Here is a 27,607-nt window from a genome sequence, read left to right as displayed (position 1 = left end):
ATGTACAATGTTTCTTTTTTCAAAAATCCCCATAAGAACAAAAGTAAAGAAAAACCACTGAGTATAACTTGATACTAATCTTTGGTCAGCGCTGATAGGCGACTGAAACAATCCTGGAGTCAGCGTGTGCTTTGGCTATTTTCACATCTGAGATTCTGTTACATGACTAGTTACAGGCACCAGCTGTCAAAAAAAGCACCATTGAGACATACACTTAACACATAATGGTACAACATTAAAAAAAAATTACTAAAGTAAACTAAATGTCAACTCATTGTACACACATCGTTCTTACAAAATAAGCTATGATAAAATGAGGCGTACGGTGTATAACTACAGTATTAATGAAACTTCTAAAAATGGATTTCAAATACACATTTTCCTTGTCTGCACTGCGTAATTAGTTTGCACATATGGCAGTCCTGATACAGCTCTCAATTTTTACTAAATGCACCATTAATTCAAGCCAGCACCAAACAGTATGAAATATCATGTGTCCCCTTCAGAGTGACATTTTATTCAGCTGCCTACAGTAATGCAAGTATGTAGAGCACCCTTTCTGAGAATGAGGTGTGGTAGCATGTGTGGTTCCTTGAGGTTATTGAAAGGAAGTACAGTACAGTTTGGTTCTGCAATTCTAATGGTATTAAAAGCAGTCAAGGTATTTTGCTACAGTGGTTGTGCCTCTTACTTTATTTGATGTGGTTGATTCAGAATACAATCCTATTGACCTGCTGTGAAATATGATCTTTGCTGAGACTAGTATTGTAATTCTTGTCCTTCAAGACTTTTTTTTTTTGAATACTCAAGTTTCACTAGAGCACTTTAGAGTAGCCAGAAGATGTATCACAGTGCTCTTTCAGCTCTCATAAATTTAAAAATTGCTTATATACTATCTGAATGACTGGCACAAGTACAAAAGGAAACATCTTTCAAATCTTTTTTTTTCTTTTAAGAAAAAAAAAAAAAGAAAGTACCTCTAAAATGTTACAGTTCAAATTTATAAATCTAAAGAAAAACAAGCATGTTTCCCTTTTTGTTTACATAATTTGTTATTCTCTCCATATATTACTGCATTAAAAATAAATAAACATCTATATTTTTTTAATTAGGAACTATAGCAAAATACCCAAAGTGTTACAGACTGCTAACAGGAAGAAAAAAATAGCTCACATTTTTTGTGCCATTTAGTGCCATATGATGATCTCTTCAACTTTAGCTTTTTAATATATTTTTAAATTGAGGTTATATAAAAGATACAGTAACCATGATTCCCACAAGTTACCCCTCCTGCAAGGGTGGTTCTGCAGTCTCAGCAGGATGGAGAGAAAGAAGTTTTCCCTTCTCCCTTCCTCCCCCAAAAGTCAGTGACTGTTTCAAAGCCTTTGAAAAGCAGATATGTTCAGGTGGGTAAATAGGTGAACAGAAGTGACTGAAGAACTGGACTCAGTCTGGAAGATGGCTAGTAGAGTTCTAGCCACAGCCTCATTCTGAGAGCTTCCCCGAGCTCTCCTAGGAGGTAGTTGTCCTCATTGCTGTCTTCCAGTTTCTTTAACTCCTTTTTCTTATATAGAGGAATGCTAGTGATTTCCAGTGTGTACGTTCCAGGCACTGACTTTTTCTTAGCTGTGTGCAAATAACTGAGTCCATCCCTCTGATGGATTTGAAAGATGCCATCATCGTTGCCATGTGAGATGATGTAGCGCACGTGGTTGGTAAGAGGCTCAATGGCTGGCATGAGTTCTAGGATGTGCTCCTTGTTGTCAAGCCTGGAAATGTTGACTCTCATCTTCAAAGGACTATCCATGTCTAGACTTTCCAAGCTAATCTGCTCAATCTGAAGTAAAGGAGGAAAGGATGTTTAGAGCAGGAGAGAAACAGATATTCACTTGCATTGACAGAAGAGTAAGTGATTAGTAACAGTTTCTGCATTTCTCAAAATCTAGCTGTTAAAAAAAGCCATTGTAAATCCTTTCCAGCTGGGAGAACTGCTTGATTCCATATAACACACCCTGTAAATCTTAAGGGCTTCTCTCACAGGCTTAACAGGATAATTAAAGTTACAGCATCAAGTCTATAGAGGGGGCTCAGATTTCAGTCTCTTTTCAGAATCTGTTTAACTTCATGCTTGCAAAAAGCCCATGTAAAGAAGAGACATATGTTTAGTATTGCAGTGAAGACTGTAAGTGAGGCACAGTTTTGTTCTTATGATCAACATGAGTGTGGAATATTACAGAACCAAAACAGGAATCTTGACACACAGTACTTTATAGGAACTCCCTAAACTTCTGATAAAACTGTTTTAATCAATCCTGGCTTCTAAAAAAGACAGGCTTGGCATTTGGTGATAAAGTATGATGATTAAAATTGAAACTGAAGCATGGAGAGTACTCCTGTATTGTTTGTGTTCCACAGAAAGGGCTGGTATGTCAAGTCCAATTACATTGTACTTTCACCACTGAGAAGAGTGCAGAAGAATGTCGTGGCATTGTTTTTCTGACAAATCAGTCATATGTTTTTTATGTGAGCTTCAGTATAGTTCTGCTGCACATGTAAATCTGTTCCAGAGGTGTGAGCTGTGAACACACTTGGGAGTGGGAGGTTGAGAATGAGTGCATTCCTACAAAAGCCGTCTAACAAAGAACAGCTTTAAAAGCCCTTTGACCTAAAATACACAGAATGGTTCATAGGCCTTAGTCTTCTTCAGGAAACCAAAACTGATTATCTAGCCTATTTGTCAAGATTCCTTTTGCACTTTTAAATATTAGAAAGGATTTTTTCTCTCTCTGAGGGAATCCCAATCACATGTGACTATATACATGTATATGTACTACTATGTAATGTAATTAAAAACACATGGTGAAAATAAGGAAAAATTATGATGGGGGCAAATACAGAAGAGTATTAAATACCACAACCTATACACATCGTTAGTGATGAGATTATTACTTTTCCCCCTGTAGTTTTATGGATGTGAAATCTTCCCTTCTTGCTGCTCAGGCAGCAAGAAAGCTTACTGCTTTAAAAATGTAATAACAATATATAATAATGCTGAACAAGATATGAAATTAGCTGTGCAATGGAAGAAGTGTTTTTCAAAAACATCCAGGTATTTCTATGGTGGGTTGACCAGAGAATTCAGATTGGAACAGACCCAGTAGGAGTGGAGTGGGAAGGACAAAGTGGTATTTATGTGAAATGAGTGTCTGGGGGGAAATCAAACATTAAGTTTTTAAGCTCCAAAGGAGAAGTTACACAATTGCTGTCTTCTTTAGAAACTCTACCAATATCAGACTTTGATGGCTTTGATGGCAACAGTCATGAGAAGTAGTGAGTACTCATAATCATCTTAAGTTCTTACCCTTTTAGAAAGGACACTTGTTTCCTCATTCCTTCAATGTAACTTGTGTGTTCAGCACACCTCACCATTTTATTTGAGACTTTGCATTTTGTCTGTTTGCATTACACAGCTCTTGCATTACTGAAGGAAATTCTCTCCCCCCACCTAGTCAGTTTCCCATTACTGCAGATTTCAAGACCAGAGCTAATGCTACAAAACAATGTCCTATCATATAGACAATGCAGATAATAGGTGTACAGGTATATTCTTGTTTAACTCTCAAAAAAAAAAAAAAAAAGTATCTAAAATAAATACTGGGCATAAATACTAGGGCTTGCCTTTCATGAACATCCCATTTAAGCCTAAAAAAGCAGTGAGAAAAAATAAAATCATAAGTATAATTCTCTAACACCCTCAACAATTTTGCAGGTATAGGATGTAAGCTGGTTTGTCATGTAGGTATCAGTTAGGTCATGGACTCTAGTGTCCCACAGTTATGAGCAACCAGGAACAGAAGCTTCAATTTAAACAATCTGCAAGCAGATCTATTTAGTTGTCTGAGACCATACAACACTATCCAAACTCCTCCTTTCAGCAGAACAGATTGCAGAAATGACCATTGTCATAGCTCTCTGTAATTACAAGAAACCCGATTTTGAGATATTTTGAGGAACTAGACCACATCTCAGGCCTCAGAAGACTCCACAAGCTTTAAAATCTTCCGCTGTTCATAGCTGCTGATGTCTTCCTGTCACACCACTCCCACCAACAAGACACAAGTGTAAAAATCATTGTAGGGACAGGAAAAAGAAGATTTTGGCTATTGAATGTGGCCTGTAGTAAAACTTCCTCAGCTTACTGATAGCACTGAATATTTAATCTCTAAAAATACTTCAAAGTACATTATAGTGTTTATTTACCTTGATACGTACCGTGTCATTAATACTTCTCTTTTTCCTGTTCTCTTTTTTTGAATAGCCATTGATTTTGCACTCGTAACATGCTTCAGGGGATAAAGCATTTTCTTCATCAGCATCTCCATCCAGTGGCAGGTACTGGCCTTTGTTAAATCCCATCCCTGAGACACAGTGACTGTTGAATAAAAGCAGCCATTTTAGTTCTTGCAGTTTTATGAACAGTCCAGTTAAATGGAAAGTGAGTGTGTGTAATTTGTACCATAGTGCCAGTATCCCGTCCCCTTCTCTTTCCTCACCAGGATGACTGTGAATTAATTTCCTTCACACTGGTGAATGAAATACATTCAGATACTGAATGAAATGCAACTGCTAGCTGAAGGTCCGTAGGTTTTTCTAATTTTCATTCACAAGTATTGTGAAGAAACAGAACAAATCCAACCTGCCCTGACTTTGGAAATAAAGATTTTTTATCATGTACCAGGATGATGTTAATTTGTGTTTAACATTTTGGGTTGACCAGTACAGCTTAAATCCTTTAATTAACTCAGTGAGGATTACACCTATCCTTATGTAGTAACACTCCTCACTGAGCAGACTTGGAGTTTTTGTGCTGATACCAGCGGAGAAAGCAGAACTAACTGTGTAGTGCTGCTTATATACTAGAATTCAAATGAGTGTCATGTTGCAGGTACAGACATATTTTTTTTATTTATTTTTTCTTAATATGACAGGTATTTAAGCACAGCTTGTGTACATTGTGCACAGGAAATGTAGAAAAACATGACTTATTAACCTCTCTTTCATTTGCACCTCTGCTCTTCAGTGTAATTACTGCCTAGACTTTTTGTCACCCTCTGAATGTGTCTCTGATGAGTGACTGTGTGAGATACTCACCCTTGTCCAACTCTGTAATATCCTGGTGGACAGCCACAAAGATAACCACCTTCAGTGTTGGAACAGCCATAATTGCAGGGGTTCTTGGTAGAAGAACACTCATTCACATCGTGGCATGCACTGGAGAACTGGTCGTAAGAAAATCCAGAAGGGCAGGCACACTTGTAACTCCCAAGTGTGTTGTAGCAAGAAGCAGAGCCACATGTGTTAGGATTGGAACATTCATTTTCATCTAGTAAGCAAACAAAAGTGCATTGGTATCTTTAATCTGGACAAAGATCAGACAGGCAAGATGTAGCTAACAAATCATAATATCTCCAAGTCCTAGGGCTCTGCTACGTCCTTGACCTTACTATGCTACAAAGATGTGGCCCCCAAAGTAAAAGCACACTGGCAAAAATCCCAAACGTATATATCTGGACCATAACGATGTTTTAGGATACTGTTACTGTCAAGTTTATATTCCCTCAACGCTTCCCTTTCCTTCACGGCATGTCTCCTGTTGTGCTTAGGGGTACTTGTCAATACTCTTTCTCCTGGCAGGATACATTCCTACCATGCAAGATCCACAGAAGAGAAATGGACTGGAACTCCAGTCATACTTCAACCATGACAGTGTTGTCCTGGTTTCAGTTAGGACGGAGTTAATTTTCCCCCTAGTAGCTGGTAGGGTGCTATGTTTTGGCTTAGGATGAGAAGAGTGCTGATAACATGCTGATGTTTTAATTGTTGCAGAGCAGTGCTTACACCAAGCTGAGGACATTTCAGCTTCTCACTCTGTCCTGCCAGCGGGCAGGCTGGGGTTGCAGGAGGAGCTAGGAGGGGACAGACCCAGGACAACTGACCCAAACTTCCCGAAGGGGTGTTCTATCCCATCTGGCAACATGCTGAGCTGGACATTGGTCAGCAGGTGGTGAGCAATTGCATTGTGCATCACTTGTTTTGTACACATTAGTAGTAGTACTATTATCATCATTATTGTTATTATTGTTATTATTATTTTCCTGTCTTAATAAACTGTCTTTATCTCAACTCACAGGATCCACTTTCCTGTTTCTCTCCCCCATCCCGGGGGGGGGAGGGAGGGGTGAGCAAATGGCTGTGTGGTGTTTAGCTGCTGACCGGGTTAAACCACAACACAGTGTTCATGGACACCCAGAGATGGGGTGAGGTTACTACCTACTTGAAGTAGAAACCTGCAGGCTCTGTGAGGGGAAAGACAACCTGAACAGCCATTCCAGATGGAAGAGAGAAGCAAGAATTGTCTTCATTTTATGGGCACATAAAGGGAAGATCCTCCAATCAGTCTGATGGATTTAGTTACAGGTTATCTTGTGAAAAATGAGTGAGTAAAGTAGCTGGTTGTATTGAAAGACTATGTATTTGACAATTAGCAAATACGGTGCTTATTTTATTTACCTTACCATGGTACAGTTTTCATAACCAGAATCATTGGTGCATGCTTTACCATTTTTGTCTGCAGTTACTAGAAGACATGTTCTTCTGAGGACTGTCTATCTTTATTCTACATTCAGAGACCGTAGCTGTTTTGTCAGAGTTGCTACTTGTATTTTCCTGTCACTCCTACCTCCTTCATTATCTTTCTTTGTTAAAGAGCAGTACGAAGTAGTGCTGCTACTGGCTGGACCTTCAGAAAAACTGCCTGGTGTGCTATTCAGTGTAAAATGGGTGTAATGAACTAATTTTGATGAACTAATAACAGGGCAATAAGATCAGCCTATCTAAGGCAGGGCTCACAGCTATCCTCTGATTGTGATACCATTGAGGTAGAACCATGAAAGCAAACATGAAAAGGTAAATATGTTGTTATGGTGCTTTGTGAACAGTACAGGATAGGGTTGTTTGTCCGTGTTGTTTTTTATTTATTTATTTATTTATTTTAATTTCCTACATTCTGTTTGGTATAGGATTTGGCTTAGTTCATGAAATACAGAAGAAAAAAAAAAAGATGGACTGAATCAGCCAGATATAGAAGAAAACTGCTGAGCTGATTCATTTGTCCCTGTTTTCTGCCCAATGAACTAATGGTAGCCTTAACACTGTATTTTGGAATGATTATGTCAGTATCTTTTTCTTCCTATTCACTATAGATACTGCTCTGTAGTATTCTCAAAATGCTAATGGTGTTGACTGATGCCTACTGATGAAATGTAGGATTGTTTTTTTTCTTTTTTCAAGAGAGGTATCTATACTGAGCCTGAAGGAATTCAATAAAAGCCTTTACACCTTTTTTGATGGGGATTTTCTTGAGGAGAAGGGAGTCAGAATATAGAAAGTCTAGAAAAAACACCTTGTCACACAGAGTTTTAACAGGCTGAGTGAGTTTTCTCATCACCATCTATCATTGTTTTACATTAGAAGTAGTAAGTGGATGGAGAGAAGGGGAGAGAGAGAAAAGATCTGTCTGCATATCCTTTGTCCAGTGCATTCTTGCCCTTACTTGGCAGTTGTCACTGTAATCTCTATGACAACAAATGTATTGTATGCATTTTGTTTCCTTACCAACACATTGATTCCACTGGTAATGCTGTATGTACCCTTGTGGGCATCCACATCTGTATCCACCGAGGATGTTTTGACAGCCATGTTGGCACCTATGATTTCCATCACATTCGTCCACATCTTTGCATTGGGAAGGGAAGTAGAACAGAGGGAACACATCAATATACATGTTGCAAATATGTTACTTTAATCACCTAAACACCCATATTTATGACAGAGGAATACTGTTCTAAGATGGCAGCACTGTACAGGGTTTTTCCCTTGGAAGTTTTGGAGCAGTGTTCTCTGTATCTATCAATAATCCAACTAAAGCTTTCAAAACTTTAACTCAGATTTGGAGAAGAAACACTACTCCTAATCACACACAATGTTGCTTTGATGTAATATTCAGAACATGAATGGTTTTGGATTTCAGCTGCCAAACCACCTATGTAGGACTTCAGTTTCCTGGCACATACTGAAGTGTTTGAATGTGTGGAACACATATCAAATTTGTCTGTATTGTACTTGTTCACCTTTGCAATTAAAAAACTCTGATGAAGGTGTAAATAAAGAATAAACCCACAAATTAAAACGAAAATGTAAAAATCTGGTCATTAGAAACAGTGTCTGCTGCAAGAAGTAAGCCACTGTAAGCACCCCAATGTGTAAGGTACAGTATGCAATGCTAGTAGAAAATAAGAAATTGTACAAGACACCACAGATTGTAAGTTACACTCTAGCTGTACATAGTTGTCCACAGATTTCGGGGAACTGGGCTGTCCCAAAGCATGAGGTCTAGAAAACTACTGCCGGGAAATGAAACTTGTGCTTTCATCAGTAAAAACATATAGAGCAGTTCTGATGTTCTAGTTATGTACCTATCTTGTGTATGCTTTGGTATGTGTAATTTAGTGCTGGATAAAGTACACATGATGAATGTATGTACTTGAAGAGGATAAAGTAATCTGACAGATTATAATGCTTTCTAAAAGTTCTAGATGGGCAAATTCTGCATTGTTACTTTAGAAATGCATTCCAAATATCAATTCATGTTTTAAATCCTTTTGTCAGGGTAACTGATATTTTGAGATGTCATAAATTTGTGCACATATACCTCTGCCTTTTAATTTTTTGTTTCACAGTATCTGAGACCAACTAAAGACACTACAACTCTCAAATCCAGATTTCCCAACTGGGGCTTCCTTTGGGCCAACAGAGAGATGAAGCTATGGAAGAAGAGATAAGTATGTCACTGAGAATCTGATCTTAGATACCTTCAGGCAGATGATTACAATTAGCTGGAGAAAAAAAAAAAAAAAAAGTAGCAAGATTCTTTTTAGAGTACATGGAAATAAAAAGAAAAAGTAACCAGACTTTTTGATTCATAAACCTATGTGAAGGTGAAAGCACTCTGGAGTTGTTTGAGAGTTCAGATAAAGAGTAATTTTTTATTTTAACTTGTGTAAAAAAAGAGTTAGACAGTATGCTCTTGCATACATTTATGTTTTAAATTCCTCAGATACACTCCTATTTATTTTTGGTATGTGCTTTCACTATGTCTGCTTCTCTGTTTTATGATCGTGGTTTGTCTTTGACATCATAGGATTCCCTAGACTCAGAGGTAAGAATTTGCACCACAAAAGAATTTGACTTTTACTAGTTACCTTCACAGTTTAATCCAGTAGAATCCAGAGAAAATCCCCTTTGACATTCACAGGTAAAACTTCCAGGAGTGTTTTGGCAAATTCCTTTTGATCCACAAAGCAATGGCTGAGAACCACATTCATTGTTATCTTTAACAGGGCAGAGAGAAGAAGGTTAGCATCTTACCTTGGGGGTAAGATGTTAGGCATGTTCATATAACACTTCCTTAGAGGTTGAAAACCAAAGAGATGCAAAAATTTATTTTGAAAATTTTATTTTCCATATTCAAATTTCAGATGACCTGATGACTCATGCAGGGCTAAAAGTACTTAGTAAATTGGTAGCACAGGTTGTAATTCAGTTATGAGCGTGAAAGACCCAGGTACGTAATTGTTGACAGTGGAAAAAGGCTGCACCTACATATTAGCTTAACTAAAACAGTTTCAGTTGGCTAGATTCATGCATGTGCTTAAGATCTAAAGACATCTGTATCTATTAAAGAAGAAAAGGCAGTCTGTTTTTATTTTAACTACATTTTAAATCAGATTTTAATACTCTACTCCTTTGTGTCCATGTGGTTATACTTAGCATATAATAACATGTATTAAATATATATAACTTTTTACTAAGCAAGAAAATACAAATGGTGGATATACTTTGATATTTCTTCAGCTGTAATTGCTGCTTTTCAAAATCTGTTTTCTGAACTGCTGACATTATTGCTCTGTATTACTATTGTTTATATGATGCGAAAGGGTAAGAATTGAGAATGTTCCTCTTTTAGAAAAAATGAATGCAAGAAAACTCATGTTCTTCTTACCAATACAAGCTGTGTGATGTTGAGTAAAACCAGGTGGACATTTGCATGTGAAGCCTCCAAGGGTGTTGACACAGAGAAACTGACAATTGTGTTGTTTGGTCTGACATTCATCAAGATCTGGAAGTAAGAGGTGATGTTGTCTTAACAAAAGTCAACAAATATGAAGTCAACAAATATAGTCTAACTTGCAAAAAAAAAAAAAAATCACACTTCAAAAATATTTCCTTTTAAGCCAAAGTGCAACAAAATTAAAGTTACTACGTATAGCTTCCTTTACCTTTACATGTCTTTCCATCTTCTTGAAGGATGTAGCCCCGAGGACATGAGCACTGATAGCTCCCTTCTGAGTTCTTGCAGATAAAATTGCATGGTTTGGGAGACTGGGAGCACTCATCAAGATCTAAAAAGAGAAACTGTTAAAGATTTGCTGTACTGATTTCTTTGAAAGATGTTTCCTGAACAGTACTATATTTAAGAGAAAAACATTTGTAGAAGTATGTTTTACATTTTTGCAGCATTTCCATTTCTTTCCCTATGCGTCTGTCACTTTGGAGTAACCTCTACTGTGGCAAACTGAATCTCTTGAAAGAGTGACACACTAGAGTAACAGTGACTTTAATATTTTCACCTATGGACAAAGCATTTCTTTTCAGGCATACTATGATATACTTAGATGAGTTAAACAACAGGAAAGTGGCAAAAACAAAGCAGTGAGCTAGCTGTTTTGTCAGTCAACATGGTTATATAGATGAAAACATATTTCAGTGCAGGAATATTGTCAGTACAGCTTGTTTCCCTGCTTTGCAAAATGAAATCAGAAGGGCATACTAGGAAGACAAAGAAAGAAAAGAGTTAAGAGATAAAGAGATACTCAAAGGCTTACAGAGGGAGACTGATAGTTGCACTGTGTAATTATGTACCATTAAAAAAAATATTGACGATTAAGAGACTGAATCTTACCAACACAGGATATGCTGCTTATGTCAGTCGTATAGCCAACTTTGCAAAAGCAGCGAAAGGAGCCCATAGTGTTGATACATTGTCCATTTCTACATAGGTTTGGCATGACCTTACATTCATCAATATCTGTAGGGAAAATATTAAATATATGATCTTTCATAAAAAATAGATACTAGTTTTGTATTTGACATTTGTTAAGTTTTCCTTCTGAATAAGAAATTCAAAGAAAAAAGACCACCTTCTACCAATGATCTACTGCTGAGACTGCACCTGGATTACTGTGTTCAGTTTTGGGCCCTCCAGTACAACAGAAAGCTGGACATACTGGAAAGTGTCCAACAGAGGGCCACCACAATGATCAGGAGAATCGTGCAGCTCTCATGAGGAAGGGCTGAGAGAGCTGGGATTGTTCAGCCTGGAGAAAAGAAGGCTCAGGGGGATCTCATCAAAGTCTAGTTTAAGGGAAGAGGCCAAGCTCCTTCCTTTGTGCCCAGTACCAGGACAAGAGGCACTGGCCAGTACCAGGACAAGAGGCACTGGGGCACAAACTGTAACACTGGAGGTTCCATCTAAACATCAGGAAGCACTTTACTGTGTGGGTGACTGAGCACTGGAATATGGTGCCCAGAGAGGTTTTGGATTCTCCCTCCTTGGAGATCTTCAAAAGCTGCCTGGACATGGTCCTGGGGAACCTGCACTGGGTGTCCCTACTTGATCAGGGGGGTTGGACTAGATGACCTCCAGAGGTCCCTTCCCACCTCAGCCATTCTGTAATTTTGTATAATGCCATGGGAATGTTACTGGGGATGGAAAAAAAAAATCTTCAAATTTTTCCACAGTTCCTGATCATCATGCTTTGGATAGTAACTTTAACCTTTCTTTCTCTTTAAAATGGGCCTGAACACACAAGCAAATATTTTTCCAATTTTTAGTATTGTTTTCTGCATTGAAAGTTTCATGCTATTTCATTAGGTAATCCAGCTCTAGTTTTGATTACTAAGGGCAAAAAATTAAAAGCAAACAAACAAAAAATCATGTAAGTGAAGTTTGTTATAACTAGTAAGATCAAGAAAAATTTTTCACCAAAATTTAAAAATATGTGCCAGTTAGAACTACTGCTGTTACCTTTTGCCTTGTGTGTAACATCTCAGCATACAAAAGCTTTGGGATAATTTCTAGCTTTTACTACTGGTTGTTTTAGATCCCAACCCTGAAAATCGTGCACAGCTGTGAGTATTCCTGGTGCAGCTACTGTTTAAAGGTGTTTTTAATTTCTGATCACACAGTAGTATTTGAAAAATCAAACTCTGTTGTTTCACAGGAAATTCTTCAAAGGAGCTTCAAAGAGAATACTGCATTATCTTAAGCATGTAAGTGTATTCCTTCACTGTTTTCTACGTCCTTTCATCTCTGCAAATACCTCTTCCATCTGTAGTATATCCTGGACCGTGTGGACAGAGCTTCTTATACTGGGTGGTTCCTGGAAGTGGGCAGAGCTCACACTGATTACCCCAGCCCCGGCCTCCATCACAGCAGCACTCAGATTTAGTGACAAGATTGCGGCTGCTTGAAGCCATCTGACACATAGTCTGTAGTACTTCAGCAAAGCAAAAGCCTTGACGATTATCTGTAAGGAAGAATTGGAGAGACTAAGAAAGAGCAGGAGATAAATATCTGAATCACTGAGCATCTGATATGTTATTCTGGCTCTCTGTCAACTCTCAAGCACTAGGTTATTCGCAACCAGTCTGCAAAGTCTGTTTTGCTTTAGCCTTTCAAAAATGTGCCATGTCTTCTGAACATTTGTTGCCATTCCAAGTTTATTCCAGACATCTCCGAATTTTAGTACTGTAGGAGTTGATGTGAATCTTACTTCTAGGAAGGATGTGCCCTTAGGCATCCCTGGCAAGCTTACTTGATAGTAGAACAGGCTGCAAGCCAAACTGAGCTCCCTCTTAAGCTACCTATGTTTGGCTTGCATTTAACAGGTTTACTTGGAGTAGGGTTACAGCTTTGGCTTTTCTTTCTTTCTTTCTTTCTTTCTTTCTTTCTTTCTTTCTTTCTTTCTTTCTTTCTTTCTTTCTTTCTTTCTTTCTTTCTTTCTTTCTTTCTGTCTCTCTTTCTTTCTGTCTCTCTTTCTTTCTGTCTCTCTTTCTTTCTGTCTCTCTTTCTTTCTGTCTCTCTTTCTTTCTGTCTCTCTTTCTGTCTCTCTTTCTTTCTCTCTTTCTTTCTCTCTCTCTTTCTCTCTCTCTTTCTCTCTCTCTTTCTCTCTCTCTTTCTCTCTCTTTCTCTCTTACTGTTTGGTTTGTTTTGTGTGTGTAGGTGTGTTGGTTTTTTTTTTCCATTTTTTAATTTTTCCTGGTAAAAATAGCGTGTCTGATCATCTATACCCTGATGTGATTTAAATGACAAAATTCTTAGCACTTAGAAGTCTCTAAGTGCTGCTAGTCTGCTATTCACTAGTCTTTTTAAGCAACACTCCTACTTTGCAGGTTGGAAAAATGGTTTTATATAGCCATACTGTTAACCTGTCTCTTTCTTAATCAATTTTCCTTATTTTTTGAACCTTTTTATTAATACATGTCAATCATGAAAGAGGAGTGAAACTACACAATCATTAACTTCCTGCATGTTTCCTTCAAACAGGCAGACGAAGAGAGGAGAGATTCCAGTGATCATGGAAATTAGATTTTGCAGAGATGGTACTTCTAATTAGGTTATAGGTCAGTTATCATATTTGTTAATAAAAATGAAGATATTGTCAACTAGTCTGACAGACGCTTATGTTTTTAAGTGAAAGATCTTTTGTCTTAAAGCTTAAAGTTAAAATCTTTCAGATTCCTAAGAATGTGTACATTTTTGAACACCAAGCTGACCATGTGGTATATAAGTATAATCTGTGGATTTCTCACATGAACTGGTAAAATGTAATCTTTGACCTTAGGTGAAAATTGCTTTGGGTGGCTGGTAACTTAACTGGCTACAGCAGAGAAAGCTGTCCTCACAGAAAGTGGCACTTGTGAGAGACTCAGCAGACTTATGTTCTTGTAAGTAGGTATATTGGGCAGGTCTTTATGCCCCTTATAACTTGAAGACCATGCAATGCTTGATCTCCAATTTGAGATGTGGAATATGCTTCAATGTGAACAGAATATAAAGGTTTGCACAATATATTTAAAATAGTGTAATCTAAGACTTAATGTTTGTTCTTTAATTCTGAAGATGCAGTTTGTTTCTGCCAGTCTAATTTTTCAGTCTTATCTGACCTGGACAGCCCTAAAGGAAAAGCAGCAATGAGCAAAGTAATCCAAAGTATAGTTTTTAAAAAATGATGTATATAAATATATGCGTGTGTGCATATATATAATAGATACGCATTATTTATATATATATATGTATATATAAATGTATATATATATGATATAAGAAAGTAATAATGAAAACAGGGTATTTCCTTGGCATTAATGACTGGCTGGGGTTAAAAGCCTACAACATCCCACTCCCATCTGGTCCTAATCCTTAGGAAATACTTAGGAAATACATTACTGCTTTGCCATGAAGTCAGCACACTACCGATGGCAACTTACATGGAGCTGGTTATTTACTACATACGTCAGATAATATCTAAGTAGTTTTAAAGCAGGTGTTCTTTATATAGTTCTAAACAGTCCTGCAATTTCACATGTTAGTATTGTAAAAACACTTTTAAGTATTTACACTTGAGCAGTGGTCATGAAAAAGTCAAGATTCTGCAGTTTTGTTTGATTTTTAAAAGAGTAACAATTTTATAGTGCAAATGACAAGTCTGAACATATTGAAAAGGAAATACAGGTTGATGAATATTAAACCGTTCATCAGTGTTTAAAGTGCAGACACAGCTCAATAACTTTTCAACAAAAGTTTTTTTTTTTTTTTTTTTTTTGTGAAAGCCTAATATTTTTATTAATATTCACCATCTACATTAAAAGTGCAGAAAAATCATATACCTAGTTGCAATACTGTGGCGCTTAAAATCATGTTCTGAATGTGTCAACACTTCAGTTTGCTATGCATCCCAGTTTTTCATCTATCTAAGATAAATAAATTCTGCTTCTTTATAAATACCTATAGTTTGTCTGGATAGTGTTTATGCCCTGTGGAATGTAGATGTTTTCATGTGAGGCCCTTTTGTAGCCTGATTAAGCTGACATTCTCAAGAGGTTCCTCATTCCTGTCATTATTTAATATTATATCATTTAATGTCATTTCATTATTTTAATTAATCAGGAACATTATTTAATTGTTTCACCTAAGAGAGCTGTTAGAGATAATTAGAACCCCAATTTACACTCTAAATCCCAGCACCGAAACACTCTTTCATGTAAGATGGAATGCATATGAAGGAGAGAGGGACTTACCAAGACACTCGATGCCTGATGGGCTTGACAGGAATCCTTCATTACATTCACATCGGTAGCTCCCAATGACATTCATGCAGCGACCATTTTCACAGATACCTGGCTTGGTACGGCATTCATTTTCGTCTTTACCAAAATACCAAATGCAGGTTATTGTTACAAGAAGATGTATCAGACTTGCAGAATGTATTCAGCACTTTGCGTAATATTTGTAAGAAGTGGACCAACAACAACTGATTAAGTGTGAGAAAGACTTTTCTAGTAATGATATCCTATTCCGTGCCTTATATGCTGCATCTAGGATGAAGGCTTTAGACCTTTTTGCGCTTTGCAAGTAACAAGAAGCAGAAAACACTTGCAGCAGAGTCCTATCCACAACTTTTACATGGCAAATAACATTTAAATAAATTTGGAACACGTGCATGACTTGTGTAACAAATTTTCACTTTGTAATCATTAAGAAGGAATCTGAGTACATTTAACTTCTTTCTGCAGTCACAATTCAGTCAGCACATAATTTCCCTGAAACACTTTACAATCCTGGTTTATTTTCTTCCATAGTTAATGGCATAGACACTGTAAGCAATTAAATACCTCTATAGATGCTTAAAGTTTAACTGAAAAATAACCTCAGGTCATTTAAAGGCAGTATTAAATAGGGAAAAAGACAAAATTATTGTTAGTACATTCTTTCCTCTGAGTAAATTCATCAAGTTATGTAAAGAAGAGAGGTCATTCTGCTGCTGAAGGAATGCTGTTTTGAAATATTTTCATTTAAAGCATTCTCTGAGATGTATGTTTATTTTTTTTTCCTCTGAGCTAATGATAGCCTCAGATACTTCTTTCCAAAGAGAACTTCAGAATGGGCTTGAGTTTTTTACCCATTAGAAAAGTGTAATTTGCCAACATTTCCCTCTCAACCAATTCCAAAAATAATGGAGAAGATATAGAGAATTATTGTAAAGTATGGCAGTTTTCACACCTCCTCCTCTTTGTGGCTTATATATTGTTTCAGAATCTCACAGCTGTAATTCTTTAAGGAACTGCCACATTATTTATAAACAGTATTTAAGCTGAAGGCAGTTTAACTTTTTATTTACAATAATTTTGCTTTGTACTCATCGGATGAGGTCTCTTTTGTCCTGAAAAAAGGATACTTATTGCTTTAAATCTACCAAGTGTCTGAAAAACTTCCTGATTTTGTTGTACAATGAAGTAAATAAAACCAGAGTTTTTCTTCTGAAATACTTCCTAGACCTTTATACCTATTTTCAGGTAGGTGAACATTGAAACAAAAAGTAAATTTAAGACATTAGGTACTATCAGCTATCTTAAGTGTACTTTATGAACTGTAATTTTCCAGCTCACTATATACACGTAAAGAGCATTCTTTCTCATTGTAATTGCAGTAGATATCTTCTTCCTTTTCTAAGCTTTACCTGTGCAGCCTTCTCCATCAGGTCTTCGGGTCATTCCAGAAGGACAAATGCACATGAAAGTACCAATTAAATTTTTGCACATCATGCCTCTTGATTCGCAGTCATGGAGGCCTTCGGCACATTCATCTAGATCTGTAAAAATACATGTATTTGAGCATCCTTTCAGTAGCTTCATTTACTGAAGGCAACCAGCACTTTTTCATGAAAAAAATGCATCCAGACTATCCTATGAAACAAGAACTAAAAAAAAAAACAACAAAAACACCACAGAGTGCTGTGCATAACTGCAGTTGTCAAAGTAATCTTTGTGAGCTGAAAGACAATTTCACCATCTTGACATTCTTGTATTACATTCCCCAGCAAGAACACACAAAGCACTAAACACTGGCATTATGTGAATTTTGAAGGAGTAAATTATCTGCTATGCTGTTTGCTACGTTTCACTAAGAGGATGAACACAAGATGCACAGAAATATCTGGAGTATTGGCCAGCACAGGGTGATAGAAGGTGGGGAATTCACATTTAAGTCATTACCTTTGCACATCTTTTGGTCTTCTCTCAGTTCATAGCCAACTGGACAGGTGCATTCATAGAAACCATAAGTATTGATACAACGAAAAGCACATAGCAAGGGATTCTGAGCACACTCATTTATATCTGAACAGAAAGGAACAAAAACATCATTCTCCAGTAAGTTTTAAAACAATCACCCAGAAGTTTTTATACCTGCACTTCTATATATATATATATGTATATAATCGGCAAAAAATATCAGAAATGTAATACAATGCAAACCAGAAACTTATGGATGCTTGGTTATGAGTAGTCAGACAAAAATGAACAAAGCTCAGTGTAAAAGTAGTTACAAATATAATATGAAACTAGAACTTAAAATGGCAAGCTGGGACTGCTCTATTTTAGATTTTTATTAAATGAAATTTTGAAAATGTATTTCTATGTGATGACAGATGTCAGCATTTTTTTCAACTATAAGAAAATTAGTTCTTGCTTTGGAAAGGAAACTTATGATTTGTAAAAGACAAATTTTTAAAGAAGGATCCTGATAAGGATCTGATGAGAACATAATGATTGTATATATACCCCACGCTATGAAACTTACTGAAACTTACAGAATGAAACTTATTTAGTGAAACTAATAGAGGATTAGTTTAAAATAAATGAAATAAAATACTCCTCTAAGTTGTGAGGGTAGTGAACTTCTGCATCTTGCTGCCACAACAGGCTTTAGATGCAGATGGTATCAGTAGTTTGAAGAATGTACTAGACAGATTCTTGGACAACAGATCCATAAATGGATGCTAAACCCACTTTGCCGGAACACATCCTCCGATCTGCATCATATTTTCCCATATATTCTTGAGAGGAGTGAGCTGCTGAAAGTTGTTAGTCATGCTTATATGCTGTCCTGAATTAGCATTTCAACTGTGAAGGATGAAATAAAGGACTAGATGGATCAGAGGTCTGACTTCAGCTTATTGTGTCCAATGTAACTCATTTGTTACTATAACTGTGATGAATGGGTCAGTTCATAACTGAGCTGCCTCACTTATGAAAAACACTCTGCAAATTCAGGCTTTTTTTTGCAGTGGTAACTGATTCAGCTGTTTGCTGGAGAGGAAAAAGAAATGATGATAACTGCTAGGTCCCCAAAATAACCTCACAATAAATACAGCTAACCACTGCATTGACTACCACAATATGCAATTTCAGAAGCCCTGTGATAAATTAAAAAAAAAATGCTTAAATCAATTCATGACTTGCTTTCCCTATCAGATATTTCAATTAAAGAAACTTTTCTCCTCCTGGTTATTCTAGCACCAAACGCCTAGTGAATAAAATAATTTGAAACTAACCATTGTGAAACTTACACAGAAACTAAAGGAAAAGACAGTAGAAGACAATGTACCTTCACAATTCATCATTGGGCCTGGCTCAAATCCATCATGACAGTTGCATTCAAAACTGCCGATCACATTAGTGCATGTACCGTTTCCACATGGGTTGCCGATTGAACATTCATCAGTATCTGTGTATAATGAGTAAATGTAAGCTGAAGAGAACTGGGACACATTTCAAATTACGTTTCAAATCCGAGTGCTATAATTTTTAGCATTTACGAAACAGTGACGCACCGATACAATGTACTCCAGTGAAATCTAAGTTGTAACCCATTGGACACTCGCAGCGGAAGGATCCATCGGTGTTGATGCAGTGTCCATTAGAACAAATCCCTGGGCTTTCAAGACATTCATTAACATCTAAAAGGTAGGAAGATATTAGCAACCATTTATCAGTTGATGTGTTTTTGTCTCAATACAGCATTTTTAAAAATCAAAGTGCTCCATTCTGTTGTTCTCTACCCATGCATTTTTAAAGGTAATCTCTTATCTATCTCATAATGGCTCACATATATTAAAAGTCAGCCTCTTGTCACCTGTGGGCTGTGGGGAATAACCCACCATACACTACAATATCCAAGTCTAGTTTTAAACACAAATCAAAACTTTTTGAATTATGAGGAAGAAGCATACCTACCCTCACGTGTATCATCAATTCCAGGAATAGTCCCATGACCATAAGGACACAGGTCCTGAAAAGCAACTGTGGAAAAACAAAAACAAACAAACAAACAAAAAAAAACAAACAAACAAAAAAAAACAACCAACCAACCAACCAAACAAACAAAAAAAACAGCAAGTGAGAGAAAGAGAATCAGGATAAATGGTTAAAGCTATAAAAAAAATCACGTATGTATCTTCTATACCACACTTTTCAAAACTCAGCCATTTAAATCATGGCCATTACATTGTCTTGCCAGATGTAAAAGCAAAGCAAAACTGTCTCTAGGGCAGGGTAACAGTACTAGAATGTACCCAACTTCTGTGTGCACATGCTTGGTGCTTTTCTCTTTCTGCGCTTGGAACTTGGAGAAAACCAAGAACTGAAAACGGCTGATTACTTCATGGATCCTCAGCACCGTCCCATTTTACTCTTTTGCTTTTCCTAAAGCAGGTGAGATCCATCAGGATATATATATCTGATCCATGATTCATATAGGAGTATACTAGCTCTACAGAGCCAAAACAGTAACTCAGGCTGTTTTTCTTTAGTTTCTTCTATGTAATTTTGTTCCATTTGTTCACCTCAGAATGATTCTAGAAAAGGCTGTTAGAGCTAACACCAAGAGAGATCCCTTCTTCTACTGATTGAAAAGGTACTACATGAATGTGTTTCTCCTTTTCTCCCAGCTAAAAGTCTTTATTTTAATCTTCATGTGTACCTTCTTCTTCCTTTGGGCAGAGCTCACAAGGATCACCCCATCCTTCTCCTGGCATTTTACTGCAGCAACACTTTGCCTTTGTGGTGTTGAAAGCCTTTGGCACTGAGCACTTCCCATTCTCAAAATTAGTGAAACAGAAGCTCTGGCGAGTATCTGAAAAAGAAAACACAGTTATGTGGAGCTCACGGCTCCTACCAGGTTAATGTGTGTCCAGTCCTGAAAGGAATGATGTTAGGCCTGTATTTTTCTAACTATTTTGAATGCACTTTCCAACTCTCACAAATTTTGGAATGGACCTCCCAAAGTCTCTTTTTACCCTTTTCACAGGGTATCTGTTGTCTGTTAAAATTAGCTATTACCTTCTGTAATTGTTAAACTTACCAAAACATCTTCGTCCATTATCAGACAGCACAAAACCTGTAGGACAAATGCACTGGAAACCTCCTGGAGTGTTTGTACAAGAGCCAAAGAGACAGATGTTGGGATCCTCATTGCACTCATTAATATCTATAAAATTTATAAGAAAAATTTCATCAGAATCCCATCAATTATCAATTCACTGGTTAAAAACATCATTTATTTATTTAAATTCAACCAGAGGTACACCTCCAATAAAACAACAAAAAGATAAAGCAAGCTCCACTAACTCTTTCGAGTGTTTCAAATCATGTTATCTGTTCTTTGCCATATTTATTGCATAAACTTTAAATAAACGCTTTCAGACTGAAACAGAGAACGAAATATATTTACAAGAAAAATATTTTCCCATCAACATAAAACATCCAAAGATGAATTTTAAAACAATCTGTATGCTGGGGATTCTTTGGAATAAAAGTTGTTTTTTTTTTTTTTCACGTTGCTTGACTGACCCTTGAACTGACACTATAGACAGAGGGAGGACTATGAGACGCATTTATGAGACACCAGTTTACCATGGCCACTCTTGATACATTATTTAAAAACCTCTTCTATTTAATTAGAAACTAGAGCTATGCATACTCAGTTTTTTTTAATTAAAGATCTTTTTATAATTATTAAAAACTAAAAGCAAAGGAGTGCTTAATATACAGACCTTTTTTTTACAGACCTAATTTAAAGACCTTTATAAAGGTCTGTAAAATTGTGCAGCTGAAATAGTATCAAGCTGCATATCCCTGCACCTATATAGACATAGAGTAAGAAAAGTAATGTATTAATAGACCATTATTATTATTATTATTATTATTATTATTATTAACAATATTTTACTTTATTCTGTTCTGCAAATGCTATCAGAAGAAATAACCCTCTCTGGTAAAGTAATTTCTAAAGGTAATTATAATTTAATAAATTCTGAAGTGTATTTTAAAATTTTCCAAAGCTATAACTGCAGGACAATTCCTTCTGAGTCTTTTAGTAATGGATTTTAGAAGAAACATTATAGGGATCTATAATGTGGCTGCATAAACATTCTGCAGTTATATTAACACTGTTCTTAATTCTCAGTTATATCAACACTGATCTTAAATCAAAGTGCATGCAGGAATGGATGTTCTTCGTGGAATTAAGCTTCATGGATGCTTAGTCACAGATTTGTAGCATCATTTTTCCTGATACTTGTTGGACTCTGTACTATACTGAATCTTAGAAAACTGACCCATATTTAGCAGATAAGGCAACCAGGGAAAAACAGTCTTTTGTACAGGAAAAAGTTAAGTAGTAAGAGGGAAGGAATCAGGTTGGAACAGGTCCTTTTGATATTAAGTCCGAAAAAACCTTGAGCCCACTTTTCAGAAGCTATTATAGGTACAGCACATGACCAAACTACTGTAGCACAAGCTGGTGTGTGACCAAGCTCCACAGAAACTTCCCATGGAAAGGTTCCTACTATGTGTTTTGAGCCACTTTATTTCCATGAAAGAAAAGAAATCAATTTCCTACTTAGTGTGACAGTTGCTAACTTACAAAGCTCAGCACCTAAGCTGCATTAATGGGATTGAAATGCTTCTCTTTTGAAGTTCTGGATGTTAATGTAAGGTGTGGCTTGGGACTAATAAAAGAAACACTTTTTGTGACCATGACGGACAGGCTAACCAAACAATGGAAGCAAGTCCTCTTCACTTTATTCCCCATAAAATAAAAGAAAATATATTAAATGTGTAGGTGAAAACTGAGACTTTTTATATGGCTCCCACCTGTTTTGATTTCTCTTGCACATAATCACTGTGAGCTTAAGAAATAATCTAGCTGTACCCAACCTTCCTGAGAGAAGTAATGAATTTTTATAAAGACGTCTGCTTTTAAGATCAACAGAAAGTAATGGGGAACATCATAGGTTTCAAGAGCTGACAGATTATTAATCAAATTATTACTACAATCATATGACTATCTAGGCATTGTCTAGTAATTTTATCTCAAAATCTTCTGGACACATGACAGAATAAAGAAGAATGCAATTACGTACCTTCTACTAAGGGTAAAGATCTATATGGCCATCACTGATATTGACAAAACCATCAAGACTTCTCTCAGGATGCTACAGTGTCATGAACAGCGATATTCCAGGAAAACCAAAATCTTTCATTTTATATTCATGATTTTACAACTATAGGTGATTTGAATGGATCTCAAACACAATTGCTAATGTATGGGAACAGCAGCTGCCAGAAGAAACCATAAAGTTGGCAGGCAAATTTTATATAATGATATGATACAACAGAATTAGAAAGGTCTGGGGCTCAGAAAATGTATCCTACTTTTGAAGACAAAAAATCAAGAAGGTTCCTATGGCCTATGGTCTTTGTTCCTGCATTCAGAAAGTTAGGATAATGTAGGCCAAGTCATTAATTGCTCACCAGTCTTTTCTTCATTCCATACAAGGACAAGCTACTCATTTACTACAGGGAGTTATTTTGATGAGTGTGTCTGAGGGGTGCAGCTACCTTCAGTAATTTAGGCTGAGAACCACGTTTCACAGTGGCCAGGCAGGTGCTTACTCCATTCTCTGACCTTACAGGAATCTAAGGCCTCCTAGGTTAGCTGCCGAAAACTAGTTGTGTGCACCTTTCTTGCCTGGTGTCCACACATGATATATTTAGATGTTAATAACATTCACAGCAGTCCCGTGCTTTGCTCTCCTTGTAACTCTAATCTATTTCTCATTCTCTGCTACACCCACTCTTAATTCACTATGCGACATTGCATTCAAATGAGACAGTTCTATGAATAAACAAGAATATGCAAACTGATGGAAGGTCTACTCTCGTCCCTGTGGATCTCAGCACTTGAGAGACATTATACAAAACACCAAATCAGAAAACAATTGTTAGAATAAACCAATTTAAGCATTTTTTCCCATAAATTCCAAAACCTTTTCCAAATCCAGATTTTAAAATGTCATAGCCCTGTGAAACCAAAGGTTTCTTCTTGCATTGATTGCCATTATTTTACATTACAATAATTACCATTTCTGCAAACATTACAAAAATCCACTACACAGTTTGGTTTGTTTTATCAATAATAATTGGGAAAAAGAAAGGGGGGGGGGGTGTCATGAAATACAGGACACCATTTTTTTTGAAAAGTAAATCCAAGTATTTTTCAGTTTGCATCAATGAAGAAATGAAAGTACAAAACAGCACAACACAGTTCAAGATGATGTCTTGTCTTCCACTTTTAAAACCTCTTCCTGAATACTTTAACTACTTATGGGCTTTCCCCGTTTTCTGAAGTAGAACAGAATTCAGAATTCACAGTCATCAATATGTACAATTACTTTGAAGCCAGATACTTTTAATTTTTAAATTGTATAGAAGCAACAATTACAACTTGCCTTACCAATACAACTTTCACTCTTTACTTCATATCCTGGTGGACAGATGCATCTAAATGATCCTTCCAAATTTTGACAGGTACCAGGCGAGCATGAACCAGGTAGTGCCACACACTCATTTGTATCTTAGGAGAGTAAATAGAATCAGGAAAGCTTTAGAATCGTGTAATTCTTAACATCATTGTTCTTACATTACAAATCAGTGTTATTCATTACATATATGGTAGAGTACCTTCCAATTTTCTAAGATATTTAAATGCATAAAGATCAACTATTCCAAGCCCCAGTTACTTCTGTTGTGTTATGTAAAATCATTGTCATTTTTATTTTTTATTTTAAGATACTAAGACTGTGATCCTTCCTTCTACATAGTAGGTAATAGCTGTATTATTTCAGCTCAGCGGTACTGTAACATCTCCATGTGGTATCATACATACATACCAATGCAATTCTTGCCATCTAGAGTAAGTTCATATCCTTCATTACATAAACATTTGAAGGAACCAATTTCATTGAAACACCGTCCATTTCTGCACACCTGACCAAAGAAGGAACTGCACTCATCGATATCTATATAGAAAAAAAAAAAAACAAACCACAAAAGTGAGAGTTGAGTCCTTCCAAGAATTTAACCATTAGAATGTGTAAGCATGCACAGTATATACAGAATGTTATAAACACACTCAAGTTGCAATGCATGTATTTCCATGGAAAAGGCAAATCTTGCAGCAACAAGGGAACAGTTGACAGTTAGTGGAAAGTAACTCTCACTCAAGTGCTTTAGGGTATATGTTTTATTTAAACAACACTCTTTTTTATGGGGTATTATAATTTTAAAACTTGCAGCATTACCTCAGCTACTGCATCTGGAGACAGTCAATTACTGCCAAGTGACTGTATGATACTAACTCCAGACACAGAAAAGAAAATGTAACATGGGGTGTTCTGGACTTTATCTGGATTTTATATATGCTCAAGTTCCCCCCTAAAACCTGCTTTGTCATTTTTCAAAATTTGGAATATGCCATTTGCTTTCCATGGGAAGATTTTTTCTTTCATAACAGTTCTGAAAATGAGGTTTGAAAATGCTTATTAGTTAAGAGTTACTTTAATGAGGCAAAATGAAAGAAACACTGCATAATGCAGTAATGTATTACAGATGAGAAAGTTTAAGAAATGAAAATCAAGGAGATTAATAAGTACCACGGTGTAAGAACAACTTACGCTTCACTGTTGTGAAACACTTTAATTTGAATGATGAAGACTAACATCAATTTTACTGAAAAGGTTTTAGGTCTTCAGAAGTGTTAAGAACCAGCTCCTGTACAAGATGTACCTTCTGCTTTGGCCAGTACAGACATGCCTGGTTACTAGTTTATTCCACAGTGTATTTCTTCTGTGTGACAGTTCCACAAGTACAAATACCTTCAGACTATTATATTGGGATGGGCTTAAACTGAATGACCGGGATGGCTTGGAAGAAAGCCGTGGGGCTCTCCAGGCTGTCAGGAGGCAAGCTCACAAAAGCCAAGTCTCTGAGTCAGCTTGAGCTCCTTAGCCTCCTTGAAGGCACAGCCTGGAGGAGAGGCATTGGATGCTCTTGGCAGTAGCCTGGCAGCTGTACTGCTATGGGAAAGAAACTCCTTGGCAAAGACTGCCATTCTTTGGCTGCAGTCTCTTCTTTCTTGAACAAGTTTTGAATTTTCTCTTTCCTGAAGAAGGACAGGATTTAAAATACTTATTTAAAATGTTTTAGTTCTCTCCTGAACCACAAAGGAAATGGTAGACTTCGTTTTGTCTTTCTTCTGTAGCAGAAAGGAATGTGAAGGCTTCCGTTTTGGCTTAGGCTTTACACAAGGCAGAGGATCTCCAGAGACTTATGAGTCTGTTCTTCAGCCTAGGAAGATTTTGTTTTCTTTATCACAAATATTTAAATTGTCCAAAACCATCAGATATTCTGGTGTTCTCCACTTTTAAGGAAAAGGAAATAGCAATGCCTCTGTGTAAGCAGAGTTCATCTTAGGAGAGCAGGAAATGTAGGTGATTAGCTGTGCTTGCTTTCTTATTGCTGGTCTCATTTCTTTTTCACACCATACACAAGTTTCAAACAATATGGTGAAATAAAGAAATGATTTGAGGTAACTCTGGTGTTATGCCATGCTTATTGTGAGTGGCTCCTATGGACTTTGCCAGCAGTCAAGGACATTTGCTGTAATTGCCCAAGAAATCTAATGGGGATGAGGGCTGTAAGGCTGTGCCAGTGGTCAAGACCTTTAGGGATTACATTATCTCAAGATGGACGGTAAAACATATTCTGAATTTATTTTCAAAAATGATAATAATGGTTAACCTCTAGGGTTGGTAGCTGTATAAATTACTGCACTCAATTAATTTCCCTAGCACCCTGAAACATCTGTTTGAGTTTTAACTATATACATCCTCCTTGGCATGCTAAACCAGCCACAATGAAAGCATGGTTTGGATTACATCACCTACCCATACAATCATTATTATGAGTTAATTCAAATCCTGGATAACACAGACAGTTATATGATCCAACTGTGTTTTTACATGTTCCGTTTCCACACGGATGGCGTTCACATTCATCGACATCTGCAAAGTGAAACAAAATTATATGCTAGAATTTATTTTTAAAGGTATTTGTTAAAGTGATGTCTTTGCATACAGTGACAATACTCTAAACCTGTCACATCTGTCACATTTTTTATTTTTACTAGTGATTTTTGCAGCATTGTGTGAAACCTTCTGGGCACGTGTAGGAAAACATTACATATGACACTTATTTTTCATTTGTATTTTAAAAAGTACTGCAAAGATCAAAATACGTATATATGCAGTACCATGAAACATTCTTTTTATTTTCCTTAATAATACCTTCATTTCTTAATGTATACTAGTGATCTGAAGTCAGTACAAAGGATTGAGAATCACAGTCTCAGAACTGTCTCAAAGTTCGTATACACCTCTTACTCTAGCGCACATGAAAACCTGTTCAAAACACTCTCTAAACGAGATATGTGTTATTGTTCTCAACGTACAATCAGAAATATAAAGACTGCCTTCAAACTCTTGGATACATCTGTTTTTTAAAACACTAGAATTCAATGTTTTCTACTGTGTATTTGAGTGTTGTTTGGATTTTCATGGGAATATGAAGGTTACTTAGATCTTTGTCTCCTGGTTCTTGTGGACTTTCTGAAATATTTGTTTATTTATATATTTATAACATTTATTTACAGATGCTAAACAACTTGTTACAGAATTGTTTCCATAACCTGTCATTGTCAAGATCCGTATTTCAGACTGCATTTCAGTCAAAATGTGTATTTCGGACTGTGAAAGACAAATTTCAGTTTTAGAATTATTATCATTTCAAGTAACCATGTTCTGGAAATTTTGCATTGTTAACAGAAGTCACTTTCCAAAATATCTTTTTCAGCTGATTTGACAAATATGATTTAGTTCAAAAATGAGAAGACTCAAAGCATATATGAATATATAATATTATGGGAACAGGTTTTCAATGCCTCCATTAAACAGAAGCACGAACAGACCTG

General features: G+C 36.5%; 1 protein-coding gene and 1 long non-coding RNA gene across 7 annotated transcripts in view; one reads left to right on the top strand and one right to left on the bottom strand.

The window, feature by feature from the left end:
- The window catches only part of LOC311427055, a 31,463-nt gene extending 16,282 nt beyond the window's left edge, over positions 1-15,181 (top strand). For all 3 annotated transcript variants that reach the window (XR_014687184.1, XR_014687185.1, XR_014687186.1), the window contains 6 exons: positions 4,319-4,392; positions 5,887-6,064; positions 6,191-6,496; positions 8,799-8,900; positions 12,402-12,450; positions 13,727-15,181. This is a non-coding gene — a long non-coding RNA (uncharacterized lncRNA). The remainder of the gene's footprint in view (positions 1-4,318; positions 4,393-5,886; positions 6,065-6,190; positions 6,497-8,798; positions 8,901-12,401; positions 12,451-13,726) is intronic.
- Positions 688-27,607, bottom strand: part of FBN2 (fibrillin 2) — a 201,232-nt gene continuing 174,312 nt past the window's right edge. For all 4 annotated transcript variants that reach the window (XM_084504020.1, XM_084504022.1, XM_084504021.1 and 1 more), the window contains 20 exons: positions 26,526-26,642; positions 24,471-24,599; positions 24,035-24,154; positions 20,600-20,725; positions 20,219-20,371; positions 19,474-19,539; positions 19,071-19,196; positions 18,845-18,964; positions 17,452-17,574; positions 16,917-17,048; positions 15,478-15,603; positions 12,501-12,707; positions 11,081-11,206; positions 10,398-10,520; positions 10,121-10,237; positions 9,321-9,449; positions 7,675-7,794; positions 5,152-5,383; positions 4,273-4,432; positions 688-1,837 (listed from right to left, as the gene is read on the bottom strand). In XM_084504020.1, the coding sequence (XP_084360146.1) occupies positions 1,463-1,837; positions 4,273-4,432; positions 5,152-5,383; positions 7,675-7,794; positions 9,321-9,449; positions 10,121-10,237; positions 10,398-10,520; positions 11,081-11,206; positions 12,501-12,707; positions 15,478-15,603; positions 16,917-17,048; positions 17,452-17,574; positions 18,845-18,964; positions 19,071-19,196; positions 19,474-19,539; positions 20,219-20,371; positions 20,600-20,725; positions 24,035-24,154; positions 24,471-24,599; positions 26,526-26,642 (2,927 nt within the window). In that variant the 3' untranslated portion in view covers positions 688-1,462. The remainder of the gene's footprint in view (positions 1,838-4,272; positions 4,433-5,151; positions 5,384-7,674; positions 7,795-9,320; positions 9,450-10,120; positions 10,238-10,397; positions 10,521-11,080; positions 11,207-12,500; positions 12,708-15,477; positions 15,604-16,916; positions 17,049-17,451; positions 17,575-18,844; positions 18,965-19,070; positions 19,197-19,473; positions 19,540-20,218; positions 20,372-20,599; positions 20,726-24,034; positions 24,155-24,470; positions 24,600-26,525; positions 26,643-27,607) is intronic.

The sequence above is a fragment of the Aythya ferina genome (genome assembly GCF_964211825.1).
Source record: "Aythya ferina genome assembly, chromosome: Z".
Classification (NCBI taxonomy): domain Eukaryota; kingdom Metazoa; phylum Chordata; class Aves; order Anseriformes; family Anatidae; genus Aythya; species Aythya ferina.
This window is presented reverse-complemented; position numbering and strand designations above follow the sequence as displayed.